At 40.4% G+C, this 14,844-nt stretch overlaps 2 protein-coding genes across 5 annotated transcripts; one reads left to right on the top strand and one right to left on the bottom strand.

Annotated features, from left to right (window-relative positions):
- The first annotated feature begins 1,659 nt into the window (after positions 1 to 1,659).
- Positions 1,660 to 12,688, top strand: rela (RELA proto-oncogene, NF-kB subunit a). Of its 2 annotated transcripts, none has more exons than XM_085451720.1 (11): positions 1,660 to 1,843; positions 3,616 to 3,651; positions 3,825 to 3,958; positions 4,757 to 4,902; positions 5,911 to 6,002; positions 6,349 to 6,483; positions 7,041 to 7,145; positions 10,037 to 10,252; positions 10,337 to 10,417; positions 10,524 to 10,607; positions 10,936 to 12,688. In XM_085451720.1, the coding sequence occupies exons 1-11, from the start codon at positions 1,837 to 1,839 to the stop codon at positions 11,730 to 11,732; spliced, it is 1,833 nt and encodes a 610-aa protein (XP_085307846.1). In that variant the 5' UTR covers positions 1,660 to 1,836; the 3' UTR covers positions 11,733 to 12,688. The 2 variants fall into 2 exon arrangements, with proteins under 2 accessions (XP_085307846.1, XP_085307845.1); XM_085451719.1 differs by having other exon boundaries at positions 10,933 to 12,688.
- On the bottom strand, positions 12,684 to 14,719 carry lg3h11orf68 (linkage group 3 C11orf68 homolog). 3 transcript variants are annotated; one of them, XM_085451722.1, is made up of 3 exons: positions 14,559 to 14,719; positions 14,416 to 14,485; positions 12,684 to 13,952 (listed from the first exon to the last, which is right to left on the bottom strand). In XM_085451722.1, the coding sequence occupies exon 3, from the start codon at positions 13,907 to 13,909 to the stop codon at positions 13,166 to 13,168; it is 744 nt and encodes a 247-aa protein (XP_085307848.1). In that variant the 5' UTR covers positions 13,910 to 13,952; positions 14,416 to 14,485; positions 14,559 to 14,719; the 3' UTR covers positions 12,684 to 13,165. The 3 variants fall into 3 exon arrangements, with proteins under 3 accessions (XP_085307848.1, XP_085307849.1, XP_085307847.1); XM_085451723.1 differs by lacking the exon at positions 14,416 to 14,485; XM_085451721.1 differs by lacking the exon at positions 14,559 to 14,719 and having other exon boundaries at positions 14,416 to 14,552.
- Positions 14,720 to 14,844: the final 125 nt, after the last annotated feature.

Genomic DNA, 14,844 nt, shown 5'->3' with positions numbered 1-14,844 from the left:
CCAGGATATGTCTCTTAGAGCAAAATCAGTCCTTTATTCACGTTACTTTGTCTTCAACTAGACTAAAACAACATGGTGAAATAATCGTTGTTTTAAAAAAAGGCGTTTGAAGCCCTGTCACTATTATCACACTGTATTAAGTAGGTACTGATTTCTAGTGCAACCAGCAGACCAGAAACGTGTAAAGTAAGACCGTGTGTGAAGGACTGGCCTGAAAAACACTGAAACTGGTAAACTTAAGATCTGTATGTTGTGTCTGTTTACAGAGAGAAGAGCCGACAGACAGGAAAAAAGTGAGTTGGATCTTAATCTTAAGACTCTTCCAGGTTATGACTAAAGCCAAGAGTTATGTTATTGCCTCTCCCACTCACTTATTTTTCAGTTTCTTTCAAGTGCGTCACTGGGTATTTCCGCACTGTTTTGAGTGGGTGGAGGCAAGTTGCACTGCAGAGAGAAGGCAGAGGTCTGCAACTAGATCAAGCTAGCCACAGCGCCGGACACGACGCAATTTTCCCTCTTCAAAATAAAAGTATGCAGTATTTTATGAGCAATTGCTTGTCCCTTGCAACTAGACGAAAGTCTTAAAATAAGTAACGCACAATTGGTATACACTACTCCCATTACACCACAGTTCTGCTATACTAATGTGAAAAAGCGTGAAAACCATGAAAATAAACTATTGTTAATTTTGGAGACTTGGTAAAGGTAGTGGCTGGCTTTAAAAAATAAAAAATAAACCAAGTTATTGTTCTGTTCACACCTATTTCCGTTATCTTGAAAATTACCCAAAAAAATCTGCCATGTTTTGATTTTTTTTAGTTCACTATAAATTCGATTAATTAATTTAACATTTGGGGGTAAAGCTAGTAGCTGCCTAAGTAGTCAATAAAAGGCGTTATCAGCGAAAGGTTATCCAATTTCAGATTCTGCATTTGTAATAAACGTGGCACAAAAACAATGCCTACTGTGTGAGAAAAAGACATCACAATGACTTAAGGGGAACAGATTTCTTTAAAAAAAAAACAAGATGAGGACAAAAATAAAGCAGAGATGTGTTTCTATTAGAGGAGTTAACCTGTGGAATAGTTATGACAGTGATTTAAAAAGGTGTAGTTCATTTTCCTTGTTTAAAAATATGTTTAAAAATAGAGTATTAGAAAAATATATAAATCAAGAATGAAAAGAGCAAAAAAAAAAAAAAAAAAACCCCTCTTGATTCTTTTGCTTTGATGTAGTTACTTATCTAAGGTGGAAAGTTTTTTTTTCTTGTTTGTTTGTTTTGTTTTTGCTTTGTTTTATTATTTGCTTCGAGCCCTGTGCACAGGAGCTGCATGCAAAAAGATCTTTTGTTAAAAGGGTTGGCGTAATAAGCAAATGCTTCAGCCAATACCTTTTGATTAGCCTTGTCTCATGCTTTCTTGCTTTGTGGTAGATCTTTGTTCTGTTTTCACTGAGATATTTGAATGCTAATCAATAAAAATCAAATCAAATAAAAAAAAATCAAACAATGAAGAGAATAAAGCACGTACTGTGCAGTTGCTGCAACTTGGCGAGAGGCGTGTTGCACAACAAAGTTGCAGCACATCGCTTCCCAAATAGATGTTCCTTACCGGAAAACCCGTGAGCACGAACGTAACTATGTCTGTGGCTTTACTAACTGTACACTCTCGTACACAGACGTAGGTGGAGCGAAGGAGGCGACAGAGCGGCTCTGTCAAGAACTTCGTGGAGTCTGTAGTGCCGTGTTTCCTGCTCTTTTTTGGCTTAAAATAAGATACAAATTATTGAGAAACAGCGGGGGATATCGAGGAGCGTGAGCTGGACTTGGACACAGCCATGGACCGTAAGTGGAGCTGCTTTTATTTACTCATCTCAGACACGGGAGGCGAAACTGTACAGGGAGTTGTTTTGCGCACAAGGGAAAGCCCCGCTATCATTGGGTTTTGCGCCAACAGGAGGAGTCTGTTCCCGAATAGTAAGCTAACGTACAGACAGAAGTTTGACTTAACTTTGGTTTATCGCATACATGTGAAATAGCCGAGAGAAACTTGATGTTTAACTGAATGAATTTCTCAGCTTGTGGACAACTCAACTGGCACGAGCGGAGCGAACCAAACAAGTCTCGCGCTGCCAAGAGGCCTGTGGGGTTTGTCCACTTGAGAGATTTCCTTCTAGCCACTGAAACTTCGTTCAGAACTCTCGCCATTTAATGTTTTTCTGTATGTAAGTGGAAATATTCTTTGTGAATCACGCACTCAAAAGCTTGTCAGTAACAGTGAATAGTGTATTTTAAATTCGGCCTGGTTAAAATCACCGTATAACGTTCTTTTCAATAAAAAAAAAGTCGTATTTAATTGGTCGACGCGTTTAGCAACCGCCCACTCCGGCTTTAATTGACAAAAACGGTTCCGATAGGAAATTGTGGTAATAAGCTCTGTGTTCAGGAGAACACGTGTATGCAGATACTGTGAAGATTTCACAGCCGCCTCCGTTTCTATTTTATTCCATATATACCTTTGCCTTTAGGCTAAACCATAAACAAACGAGATTTTATAATGGAGTTCTGTTGACTTCCTATGTTTAGAGTGCAGCCACACTTTATGCAAATGTTATAAACCTTAAAATAGATTATGTTTGTTGATAAGTGTCACTTATCTCTGTCTTGGTTGTCGATATTGGCACGACAAACAGCCAACATCTGACTGAGCATCATAAAAGTATGTCCCTTTGTTCGGTCAGTAAAATTGAAAGTGATTCTAGCAACAGTATCGAAGGCCTCAGCTGTGATGCTCTTAATTCAGTCATTAATGATCTTTCGGTCATTGTGGGTATGTGCTTTCACTTTCACATCATCCAGACTCAGTAAGTAGAAAAGACTGTCTTTCACATAAGTGGTCAAAATGCAGTCATTACAGACTCATGTCATCCTTTTATTTTAACAAACAACAACTTTTGTTTGTTTGTTTGTTTGTTATTTTTAGTCTTCACTTTGGGGCTTTGCACAGCCTCTTCATTCAGTATTATTCTGGCATTTTAGGTATGATCAGAAAAAGCAAGAATAATGTCTTTGAGCTAAGGCTAGAAAGCGAACATGTTACAGCATGGAAAGGACTCTACTCAAGCTTTTGAGCTGAACCTTTCCTGCCTGCTGATGGGTGGAGCTTTGATCGACTCACCCAGTGTTACACCTTACTTACTGCCTGAAACTGGAGTGCACCCTGCACTAAAGGCTTCCAGCAACAAAGCTGGTAACCTGACACCAATATTAAAAGCCCTGCCTGTCATTGTTTGCCTTTTTCTGCACTTCGTCTCCTTCTCGGTAGCTTTGCAGGCAAGTGGTTTATGACAACCAGAGATTATATTTAGCTGGGAGGCCCTTGTATCTCGGCATCCTTCGACCCCGTTGGACGCTGCACTCTCCTGTAGAATTCCACCCTGACCTCACCACAAATGACAAACTCTGACTAAACCTCAAATATGCAACAAATCTGTTTTCTGTTATTTTTGTCATCTCCACCACCACTGCGTGCTTCCTCGTGGAAGTCGTAGATGGAAAACCTGCAGTTTTTCCTCAATAAGTTGGTTAAATTCCTTTCTTGTTTCTGTTCACCACAGCTGGATATGGATGGAGCCTTACCCCGCTCAACCAGGGTAAGCACACTTTCCTTTTTAAAAAGAATTACTGATGTTCTCTGCAGTGATTTCATGAGTAAACATTTCTACCCTCGGGTGTAGTGACGATCGATGAGGCTGTCTGTGTTGACACACTGACACAAGTAAAGCAGTATTTCACAATGACACAATGCCTTTGCTTTCCTCAACAGCTCCCTACATAGAGATTATCGAGCAGCCAAAGCAAAGGGGGATGAGATTTAGGTACAAGTGTGAGGGACGGTCTGCTGGCAGCATTCCCGGAGAAAAAAGCAATGACACCACTAAGACGCACCCAGCAATCAAGGTGAGGTGGCACAACTTACTGATGCGTTTTAGCGACGATTCATTAAATATCATTTACATTACAGATAATATACACATTGGTGAAGATTTAGGTAAAACGGGTGCATGCAACCACAGCAACTGTTTCCACAGTGACTCATGTACGTCAACTGTACATTTATGGTGGAGAAGGTCAGTGCTGAAAAAATGCTTTCTGCAGCTGAAACATCTGTTTTTCCTGTTGAATGTTAGGAACACAGACTGTGTATGCGTGATGGATGATGCAAGAAAGAAATCCAATATTATATTATATATTATATAATATCATATATATATTTGTGTTGATCATTTCAATTGAAAACGTAATTTCCAGAAGAATACATTTTTCCTACAATATCGGCAAAATTAATTCTGGACTATGAAAGAATGGATGTTATCAGCTAACGCTAACAAGCTTGGTTTGCAAGGTACATCTGTTAGTACAAAGTCATAAACCCAAACTGAAGAATGGACCTGTCTGACAGGCAATTAGTGCAGATAACTTATATTAAAAATGTCCTAGAAGGCATCAGTACTATAAACATAGTTGAGATGTCCAGTTCGTTAACTTGAATTAAAGGGGTGAAGCATTGCAAACAACTTAGTCATAGACCCTAAAATGAACAGCACCACCAGTAAGTCATCAGACGAACGTTTGTGTATCAGAACCTGTAATTCTTCTCTGCAAGTTGCATGCAGTGAGTTTGTTTTAGCTGCAGACAATGCAAGTGCCCTTATGGCTGAACCTTCTATCAGTAAAACTCTGTTTTTTTATGGACAGGTGCACAACTACAGCGGCCCCCTGCGTGTTCGCATCTCATTGGTGACAAAGAACTCACCCTACAAGCCTCATCCTCATGAGCTGGTTGGAAAAGACTGCAAACACGGCTACTATGAGGCTGACCTGCAGGAGAGACGGATACACAGGTAGGACTAGTTTGTATGTAAAGATAAAATTAGACACTTCAGAGAAACCTAAAGGAAAAAAAGCAATACAGAGCGCTACGGTGTCTCGAGGAAAACTACAGTTTCAGGCTAATGCAAAGTGAAGTTTTGCAGTGACTGACCTAGATTAGCCCTTGATCGGTTCTGGAAAATGACGTGTGTACTGTCACCTTGCTTGGTGTCTAGATGAGCAAAAATTTAACAGAATACTTTTTTTTAGCACAAAAGAGTTAACATTTCCTCTGTATTACAACCAGAACAAAATTTCCACAAGTTGGAAAAAAACCCCAAATCATTCCCAATTTGGTTCTGAAGTGGAAATACTGACTGATAAGATATGTTGAAACCTACTGAACCCATATATCTGGCAAGACATGACAGTTTTTTTCTGTCTTCATTGAAACAGTGACAAAAGTCAAACAAATCAGCTTGTACTGCAGACAGATGTGTGCACTGTGATTCAACATGAGCAACTGCACGTGCTTATGTTAGGCAATTGTTTTTCACACTGAACAGTTTATATCCTGATCATTGCTCTAGATCACCACACAAGTTATAAAAGGGAAACCGTTACACTGTTATTTCTAATTATAGTCTCCCTGGAGTCTAAATTAATGAAACATCATGTTAAATAACCCAGAAAAGTACATAAAAAAATCTGTATGCTAACAAGCTTTTAATTGTTAAACTATATTTGACTGTGACTAACAACAACAATAATAATAATAAAAAAATAATAATAATAATTAGGTTAGGTTATAATGCAGGTATAATGCAGGTACTGGACACAAGCAGTTCAAACACAGTCATTATAGTGCAGCCAGAATAAGGGTAGATATGGGGTAGAAGTCAAGAACAGCAAATACTTCAGGAAGTAGCAGTGCAATGCCTACTATTTCGTTAACCAAAAAAGTAAACTGGGTCAAAAGATGATTGCATGAACTGTGTTGCTAGATGTCTAAAAAGTTGTTTTGTTTTTTGTCTTTTCAGTTTTCAGAACCTGGGTATACAATGTGTGAAGAAGAAGGATGTAAATGAGGCCATCACTTGTAGACTGCAGACAAACAATAACCCCTTTAACAGTAAGTGGCCATAGTTAGAGATGAGTCTCCACCACAGATTTTAGTGATTGTTTATGTTAACTACCTTTGTCCTTAAAGGATATGATAACATCATTTTGGAGGATAATTGTAATCATGTGCTTAATTTGGATTACTGACTTCTTCTCATGCAACAGCTATGCGTTAACTTCTGTATGGTCAACTCTTATCAACAACACTAAGCAAATTCTACTTCATGTTTGTTACTGAGACGATAGCGGGTGGTGGCTGTGTGTTGAAAAGTAGTACGACAGGATGCAGTGGTTTGCTTGAGTGTTTTATTGTGTGTTGCGTACCACGCCCTTTTCCTTCTCTTTCTTGGATGCAGTTCCTGAGGCTAAGGTGTGGGAGGAAGAGTTTGACCTAAATTCAGTCCGGCTTTGCTTCCAGGCCTCCATCACTCTCTCTACAGGGGAGCTCTATCCTCTGGAGCCTGTGGTATCACAGCCCATCTATGACAACAGTGAGTTGAACACAGCACACGTGAACAGAAATGCATATGCACCAAATTAGCTGATATAGATATTTCTTATATGTTAATATAAGGTAAGAGGTGCTTATAGTAAGTACTGTACCATTGTAGAGAGACGAGTATCAGTCTGAGCTCTCTGTACCAGCACGTTCACACGTATAATCACGACTATAAAACTTCCAAATGTCCTGCAGCCTTCCATGCCCTCAGTGATTCTCTGTTCCTCTTTGCAAATTAATGTTTCCTCTCAGTTTGAAGGTATTTACAAGAAATAGACATCACCACAGACTCACTTGTGGATCAAACACATACATCTGTGTTTCTCCAAACAGCTGAAAAAGTTTAATTTCACTTTCGAAAAATGTCAATTGTCTGTGTTTCAAAAAACAAACAAACAAAAAAAGTAGACAAAGTAAGCCAAATAAAACGGAGACGTTAGCCACCCAAGTATCGAAGTGCCAGCCAGAGCGGGCCTCACTGTGTGATATTTAAGTGTTGCACTACTATCGTGTTCATGGGCACATAAAGGCTTTTGTTCTGTCTTGCAGGGGCTCCAAACACAGCAGAGCTAAAGATCTGCAGAGTCAACCGCAACTCTGGAAGCTGCAAAGGAGGGGATGAAATCTTTCTGCTGTGTGACAAAGTGCAAAAAGGTACAGTGTTACTGTACAGATACCGAAAGAGCACAGCGGCACACAGCACAACTAAACCTACACTTTCAGACTGAATAATCCATAAATAGAACTCAGGACTGAGTAAGCAGATGTAAAACTTGCAATACACGTAGAGCGGAAACGGTGTAAGTCCTTTACACCCACAGAAGATTGTGTGAGAAGAGAAGAAGTTAGAAGCAAGTGGTCTCAAAATAGAAGAGTGACTCACTTAATAAAATATACTATATGAGGTGACTGGGTTTCCATTTTTTACAGCAGCTGTCATGGCTTAGTTTCCTTCTTCAAAACAGCAGATGTGCTAATTATGCATGTAATGGATATATTAAAAAAGTTAAAAAGAAAATGCAGACTACCTGGCATTACACACTAAACTGACCCGTCCTATATCATAATGCAACTTACAAACACGTGTTAGAGAGACGTACTGAGGCTTTCAGTGCTCATTTCCCCTTTAAGTTACAGCAAGTCCACTTTTTTACTGGACATACGTGGTTAGCCAACCTTAAGTAGAGCAAGACTGTGTCTTCTTACAGTCAACCTCAGGATCTGTTATTCAAATAAAATGTTCTGTATTTCTTAACAAAACTTCTCGACTGGTCACACTGAAAAAATCTGTTCTTTCCAGATGAACTAAATCAGCTTTACCCTCATTCCCCTAAAATGGTTTTTAAAAAGGCTTTTTTTATCTGGAAGTTTTACTTCTACCACTGCCTTTCCTGTTGCCAAATTATCTGACAGATTCCACTTCAGAGAAACAACTAAGGAATAACACGATTGTGTTTGTCCAGAGCAGTGAGTTTACACAGTGATATCATTTTTGTTGTTGTTCAGATACAGAATAGGCTGCTAGCTGATGCCAGAGCCAACAAAGCTGCCACTTAATGAACATACGTAGGTCAAATATGCCAATACTGATATATCTATACTCGAAGCCTCAAGCAATAAACACAGAAATTGTTTGAACATTATAATACAGGTCACCTGTAATAAAAAGATTTACTAGTCTCTTTGACCATGTGTGTTACTCCTACGTCTTCTTTGGCTTGCTGTGACTTAGATATTCTAAGCAAACATGTAGTGAACATTAAGCTTATAGATGTTAGACAGCGCAGTCAACAACACTGCCCATTGTACAGTCAATGAGAATATTCTTGAATGACTGCACACTGACTGCTAATTAATGTTGGCTAATGTCAGACAGATATGGAAAACTGAAATTTGTCTGGGCCAACTGTAGACAAGGAAAGATAAATAACGGCTCGGTCTTGAAAGTCAATTGATGAAGCACTTTTCTCATAATGAAAGTAACACCAGCAACTCGACCAGCTGTTGTTATGTTATTTATTTATTGATTTAATATTGTAATATAGCATGTAGTGCTATATCCCAGATCATTCTATTTGCTAGTCACTGCTTCCCATTAATAGACTTTAAAGCCACATTAATCAAGATATTGCACTATAATACACTACAGTTACACTTTAATAATTCATCAAACGACTGTCTTAAATGGGAAAGGTGTAACTTGCTAATTCAGTAAAAGGACTAGATGTTGTAGTCCCTGATAATGCATTGCGTTAAATGGCGAGAAGCTTGAGGGATGGCTGTTATGAGGAAAGGCAGCCCAGAAACCTTTGGTGTTTTACCCAGGCTAATCTGACATTTTTGGGGGGATTAGAGATCTGATCTAAATGATCATATTAAGATTTGGGACACATTATCAGTAGTGGACCTTGGATTCTTCTTCAAAGGGATAGAAAAGGTGATAGAGAGAAGTAAGACAAAAGAGACAAGATAGGAGAGTGCAGAGAGGAGAGCCAGAAGGGGGCGCTCGATCTGGCTTCCCACACCGCCCCGCCGGATCGGGCTGTATGCTCTACCTCCCCACTAGAATACAGTCTCCAAAAATGATCAGAGGAATTATTTTATTGTGTGTTGGTTTTTCCTGTCTGCAAACTTTGAACTCACTGAGGTTGTTTTCAGCAGGCAGCAGGTCTCAGCAGCAATGAGAGAAAAGTAGTGACAAGGACTTGATTTAGGTGGACACAAAGATGACTCCAAGGGAGTGCTAATGTTAGCTGCTAGGAAACTGCTGTAGGTGATGATGGAAATTAAAAAAAAAATGTTGACTGAAGCATCACGTATGCACTTCAGAAACCTCTGGGTTCAGACTGTGCCTTTGTTCCATGTGTGGGATTTCATTGCATCTCATGGAAGCTGCTGTGTGTAACACAATGCAAAGCAGTCACCTAATCTGTTTTTGTGCTGAGTTAAAGCTTTCTTCTTCTTCTCATTCTTTTCCAGTTCTTTTCATTTCTGTACAACAGTTTCTTTTAAAGTGATCACTTTATGCTCATTATACAAGCCTTTTTTTTCTTCCCTCACTTATCTGCTGCTGTTTGATCATGGCACACATATATGCTTTGTAATTTGGATGTGGGTGCTCCCCTGAGTATCATTTGATACATCTTAAACTGGATACAAATTGCATCATTGCGAAAAAAGATCGTGAGAAGGCTGAATTTTGTACTAGTTCATCTCTCGGTCCTGCTGTCTCTGGGAGCCTGTCACACAGCTACTTTCACAACGAGCGGCGCTGTCACATATCTGCTTTGAACATTAAACCCTTTTGGTTGAAGTTTAACAACTGAAGCTGGCTGCGAGCCTTCTGAGTTGTTGTTAGACTTGAGTGTTGCGTAGCAGCAAATGTGATGTAACACCCCCGGGGTCTTTTCTCTGTTAATCAAAAACATCAGAGCTGCTTTTGCACCGAAGCCGGCGAGTTAGTGCCCGATTATCTGATTATTCTTTTTGAGTTCTTCACCAGCTGCAGTATGTTGTTACATTTGCCATTTTCTGTTTCCCTGCAGAGGACATTGAGGTGCGTTTCTTCCAAGACTCTTGGGAGGGGAAGGGCACTTTCTCCCAAGCTGATGTCCACAGGCAGGTGGCCATTGTGTTTCGCACTCCGCCCTACCGTGACACTAACCTCACTGAGCCAGTGAGAGTCAAGATGCAACTCCGGCGGCCCTCTGACCGAGAAGTCAGTGAGCCAATGGACTTCCAGTACCTGCCGTCAGATCCAGGTAAAATATATTATATGCAGAAAATGTGCTGAATATGTGCAACTTTTCTCAAATTTAACTTCTTTATCATTTCCACCCTGGCAGATGAATACAGGCTGAGTGAGAAGAGAAAGCGGACAGGAGATATGTTCCAGAACCTGAAGCTAGGGCCCTTGCTATCTAGTGGTAGGTTAATAAGATTTTTTTTTCTGTCAGCTGAGCATAGTATAATTGGATAATGGTTACACTGTTGTTAAGCATGGTATTATAAAGACGTCTTCTGACATTTCAGTGACCACTCCACAAGATAGACAGCACCTAAACCCATCAAGGAGAAAGCTGACAGCCAAGCCTCAATTACTGAACCCACAAGCTGGTGAGTCTGTTGCAGATGTTCCTTCCTTATTTGAACTCATTTGAAGACATTTTACTTTACTTCCTGATATCTTTTACACCAACTAACAAATGGATTCATTCAAAAATTGTCATTTCTGGCAAATGTAATTTGATGATAGTTAATGTCCGCTTATAATAAGTAATACTCTAAATAATAAAACAGTAATTTAGATTGGTGTTAGTTTCAATCTCCTCGTCTTCCTGTCTTAAAGCAGTTGAGTCATTAGCGGTGAACTTTGTGTATGTGAAATATGTGATAAGGATTTTCTGCAGTGAGTTCTCAAATCACTTGCTTGTGTTTGCAGCAGCTGTGGTGCCCACTGGTCCCACTGGGGCAAAATCACATCCCCAATACCCCTTCCAACCAGGCCAGCTATTTTCTGAGCAGACAAAAGTAGAAGCCTCCAACATGTCAGCAGCTCCTACCAACCAGTGGAAGATGACAGCCCTGGGCTCCCAACCAAAAGCAAACCCAGTGTCTAGCTTTTCAATGAACCCATCACCGGCCACCTCTACCATCACTTCCACTTCCAATCAGGACTACTCAACGGTCAACCTGTCAGATCTTCATGAATTCTTCCCCAACATTTCCTCGACTATCACCCAGCAGGAGCCCTCAGCTTCTCAAGTAAACTTGGCCTCTTCACAGACAAGCAACTCCTTCGCCCTCCAGAGCACTCAGTTCCGGGGAGAGCCACCACTTGTTGATGACGATATCCCAGATTTCCCTAGCTTCACTGAAGGCCAGGTCCCAGTCAACCTGGACAGCCTCAACATGGATGACTTGGAGGATCTTCTGAACCCCCAAATCGTAAATCATCCTTCATGTCAGCCGACTGGCCCTTCGGGCTCCTCTACCGCTGCCCAGACTAGTGCAGCATCTCAGAACACTTCTGACCCTGCCAGCAACCCAGGAAGCACTTGGATGAATTACCCCAACAGCATTGTGCATCTGCTCCAGAACGAAATCATGACAGACAGCAGACCCAATAACAACCAAATGCTCGAAGACTTCGATGAGTTGATGTCTGCTGATGAGGACCGTCTTATTTCCATTTTTAACAGTGGAAGCCAAGCTGGGTTTGTGTCAGGACACCCGACTTAAAGTTTCTTTCATTTTTCCAAAGACCAATTGTATCTTCCCCTGTGGCCATCAGGACTAAAACTTCTTTATTATTGTAAGGCAAAAAAGGAAGTAGGCAGAGGAGACCGAATGTAGCAGCACTGCTCACTGTGGACACACTTCTTAAAATACCAGCAATGACTTTATGGTATTCAGTCTGACGCCTTGCCCAGTCATATAGTTTGTCTGATAAATTACAAAACCCATAATGTAGGTGATCAGATTTCATGCCCTGTGAAACCCATGTCCAGCATCTGTGACTAAACGTTTAGGTCACTGTCAACATATTGATGGTGGAGACAGATTCTCCAGCGAATGTTTTACGAAGACAGACAGCATGGGTACTTTGATAAAGGTATCCGGTGTGGTGATTATTTTTGGAACATGTTAAGCATGTTTTTGTACTGTCATTTGAACAATTTTGGTAGCTGTGGCCACAAAAATGTGCAGCTTTTGTCTCTTTTTTTGTCTTTATACAAAAGGGTTCATATATATGTAATCAGATCTAGAGGTAAGTCTACACAGATTATGTCCGTTTTTAAAAAAAAATTATCTCTTTGGATTGCACCATTGTTTTCTGAAGGTTAACACAAACTATCTGAATGTCTTGGAAACAAAATGAAGGTGTACATTTATCAAACAAGCAACATTACTATATATGTGCTTATACTAGAGATTGTGCTTTTTGTGGTAATAGTTTCCACTGCTCTGTAATCAGTTTTTCTACACTTATTTTATCAGTAATGGTTGCATTTTAACTCAGCTGTTTCAGACTTGCTATACTCTGCAGTAAGGTGCTTTACTGAAATGTAATTATGTTTTTACGTGTATTATGAAAGTGGATCGTAGTATAATTGTGCTTTTTTTTTTTTGGAATGAGACTTTGTCAACATACAAAACACTGTTTTGGCAATAAATACCACAACATATAAAGACGATTTTCAAAAGAGTATTTTACTTTGCAACTCTGTAACTGTTATACAGTACAAAGGGGGGGAAAAAAAGGCGAACGCAAGAGACAAATGTAAAATGGCAACAAGGAGTACTTCAGTGGATCTTCTGAAAATGTGCATACAAATCAAGGATGTTAGTCTTCTTCCCGGCACTCGAGCCTGTTAGAATCTTGTTAGTACTACTATTCTTGTATACAATATTTTCAATACAAAATAAAAAAAATCTGAAAGTGTTTCAGGTCATTCAGAAAATTTTACAACACAAAAAGAAGAGACAAATTTAGTGTTTTGGATTTTTTTTTTCTAGAAAAAAAAAAAAGGATGAATTTGTGATCGGAGTTCAACCAATGATGTTCTAAATAGTTGCAGTCAGAGGACTGTAATGTCCAACCCATCTCCTGGGATCATCACGCACCTCTTCACATACTGTTACAGCAAAACTCCTCTCTTGGTCTGAGTGGCTTATGTTACCTCAAGATTGGTAACTTTGTTGATGACGTGGGAACGCCTGGGCACACACTCCAGGTCGAACTTGCTCTCGTATATGGTGGGGCAAACATTCCAGCGGTTGTTCCGATAGATTCCCAGGTATGTATACACATCTGGCTTGTACGAGAGAGGGCATTTGACCCCTGTGGCACGAATGACCGAATCCAGCCTCATGACCTCATTCTCATCAGTGAAGTTCTGGTTATAGGCACAAATGACCTGCTTGCCCTCTGCCTTGCGGTCAAATGGGCTGACTTTAACGAGTGAGATCTTGCCATCTAGGGCTGCTCTTGCCACACATTCCCAAGCGTGGTCCAACTTGAAACCAGTGTCCAAGTGCATAAGCCACTTGCCTGAGAGTACTCTATGGTTCAGGGCCAGCTCCCTCACTGTCTGGAAGGTGACGGGCCGGGAACTCGCCAAAAGTTTCTCCCAACTCTCCTGGAGTCCTGTGACATCCGCACCACTGGGGCAGTGGTTTGGGCCCACCACAGCAATCCACCCCACAGGGCTGACGCCACCCTCCTCGTCTCCAAATCTGGACACTTGGGAGGGCCTGTTACTCTCCAACCAGCCATCAAACTCGGATCTGGGAGTTCTTCTAGAGTCAAAAACAATCCAGGGGTCCATGTCTGCAGCCATGGCTTCAGCAGCATAGGTCTCTGCAGCAAAGGGGGTCCTCATCTCGCCATCAACAGGGCTCTCTTCTTCCTCCATAATGGTATAGCAGTTACACGAGTAAACAAGTTCTGAAGCCTGCCTGTTGAGTTGAAGAATGCAGTTATTATTTGAATAAAAAACCACTGGTTTAGCCTCTGTGTTAGCTTACAACCCTTTTGCTGTTATTTATTAGCTTACAACCCTGCCTAACTTCGACAGAAGTGGACAACTGAATTGCTTATGAATGCTACTAGCTAGCCTGCTACAACAGCGAAAGTTAGCGTATCTCTACCACTGATTCAGTTTCACACGAAAGTTGCTATCGACCCCAGCGTACCGCCTACAGCTGACATGTCAAAGAACACGCAGAACAGCTTTCTGACTGCTTTAGCATTGTTGTAGCTAGCCGACAAGCTAGTCGTCTTTATAAATGTACACACTCGTCCTGGCTAGCCATTTCTAGCCAGCTGTTGAATACAACTGACTCTTTAACATTCACAGTTTTCCCATTCAAAACGTAAATAATCGCACGCCGATGTTAAACTTTGAACATAAAGGCTTACTCTAGCCGTAGATGTCGAAGTTTGTTGTTCAGTGTTGATCTTCCGCATAAGCGCAGCAGCTCCTCTGTATCTAAGAGCCAAAACCCATTCAGGTGGCTGGCAGTTTAACTAATAATTATTTATACATCAATTAAATTACGTACCTCGTCCACAAATTCGACCGTATGTAACAATATAAATATATGATATAAATATATATTTTTTACGTTTTGCTATAACATAATTTTAAACATAAGTTATGCTGTACTAGATTCAGCGACTTTTAAAAAACTTGCATGTTCCTCGGTATGTGTACAAGTCAAATATGTAAGTTTCCCACATTTGTATTTTGTTAAGCTTTAAAAATAAACATGTTCCATTACTATGGTTAAATAAAAGTATTTCTTTTCTTTGCATTTGCGGAACGACAAGCGCTCCAACCTGACGGCA

Source organism: Copadichromis virginalis, linkage group LG3 (genome assembly GCF_057382275.1).
Source record: "Copadichromis virginalis isolate Kocher_CV1m ecotype Utaka linkage group LG3, C_Virginalis_male_GT1.1, whole genome shotgun sequence".
Taxonomy (NCBI): Eukaryota; Metazoa; Chordata; class Actinopteri; order Cichliformes; family Cichlidae; genus Copadichromis; species Copadichromis virginalis.
The sequence above is the reverse complement of the archived record's forward strand: the minus strand, read 5'-3'. Positions and strand labels throughout refer to the sequence as shown.

What these genes read in the sequence shown, in the direction of transcription:
- lg3h11orf68 (XM_085451722.1), bottom strand. Translation starts at nt 13,909, where the DNA reads ATGGAGGAAGAAGAGAGCCCTGTTGATGGCGAGATGAGGACCCCCTTT.
- rela (XM_085451719.1), top strand. An exon ending in GTGTGACAAAGTGCAAAAAG is followed by an intron (nt 7,146 to 10,036) that starts GTACAGTGTTAC and finishes GTTTCCCTGCAG; the next exon opens with AGGACATTGAGGTGCGTTTC. An exon ending in GTACCTGCCGTCAGATCCAG is followed by an intron (nt 10,253 to 10,336) that starts GTAAAATATATT and finishes CCACCCTGGCAG; the next exon opens with ATGAATACAGGCTGAGTGAG.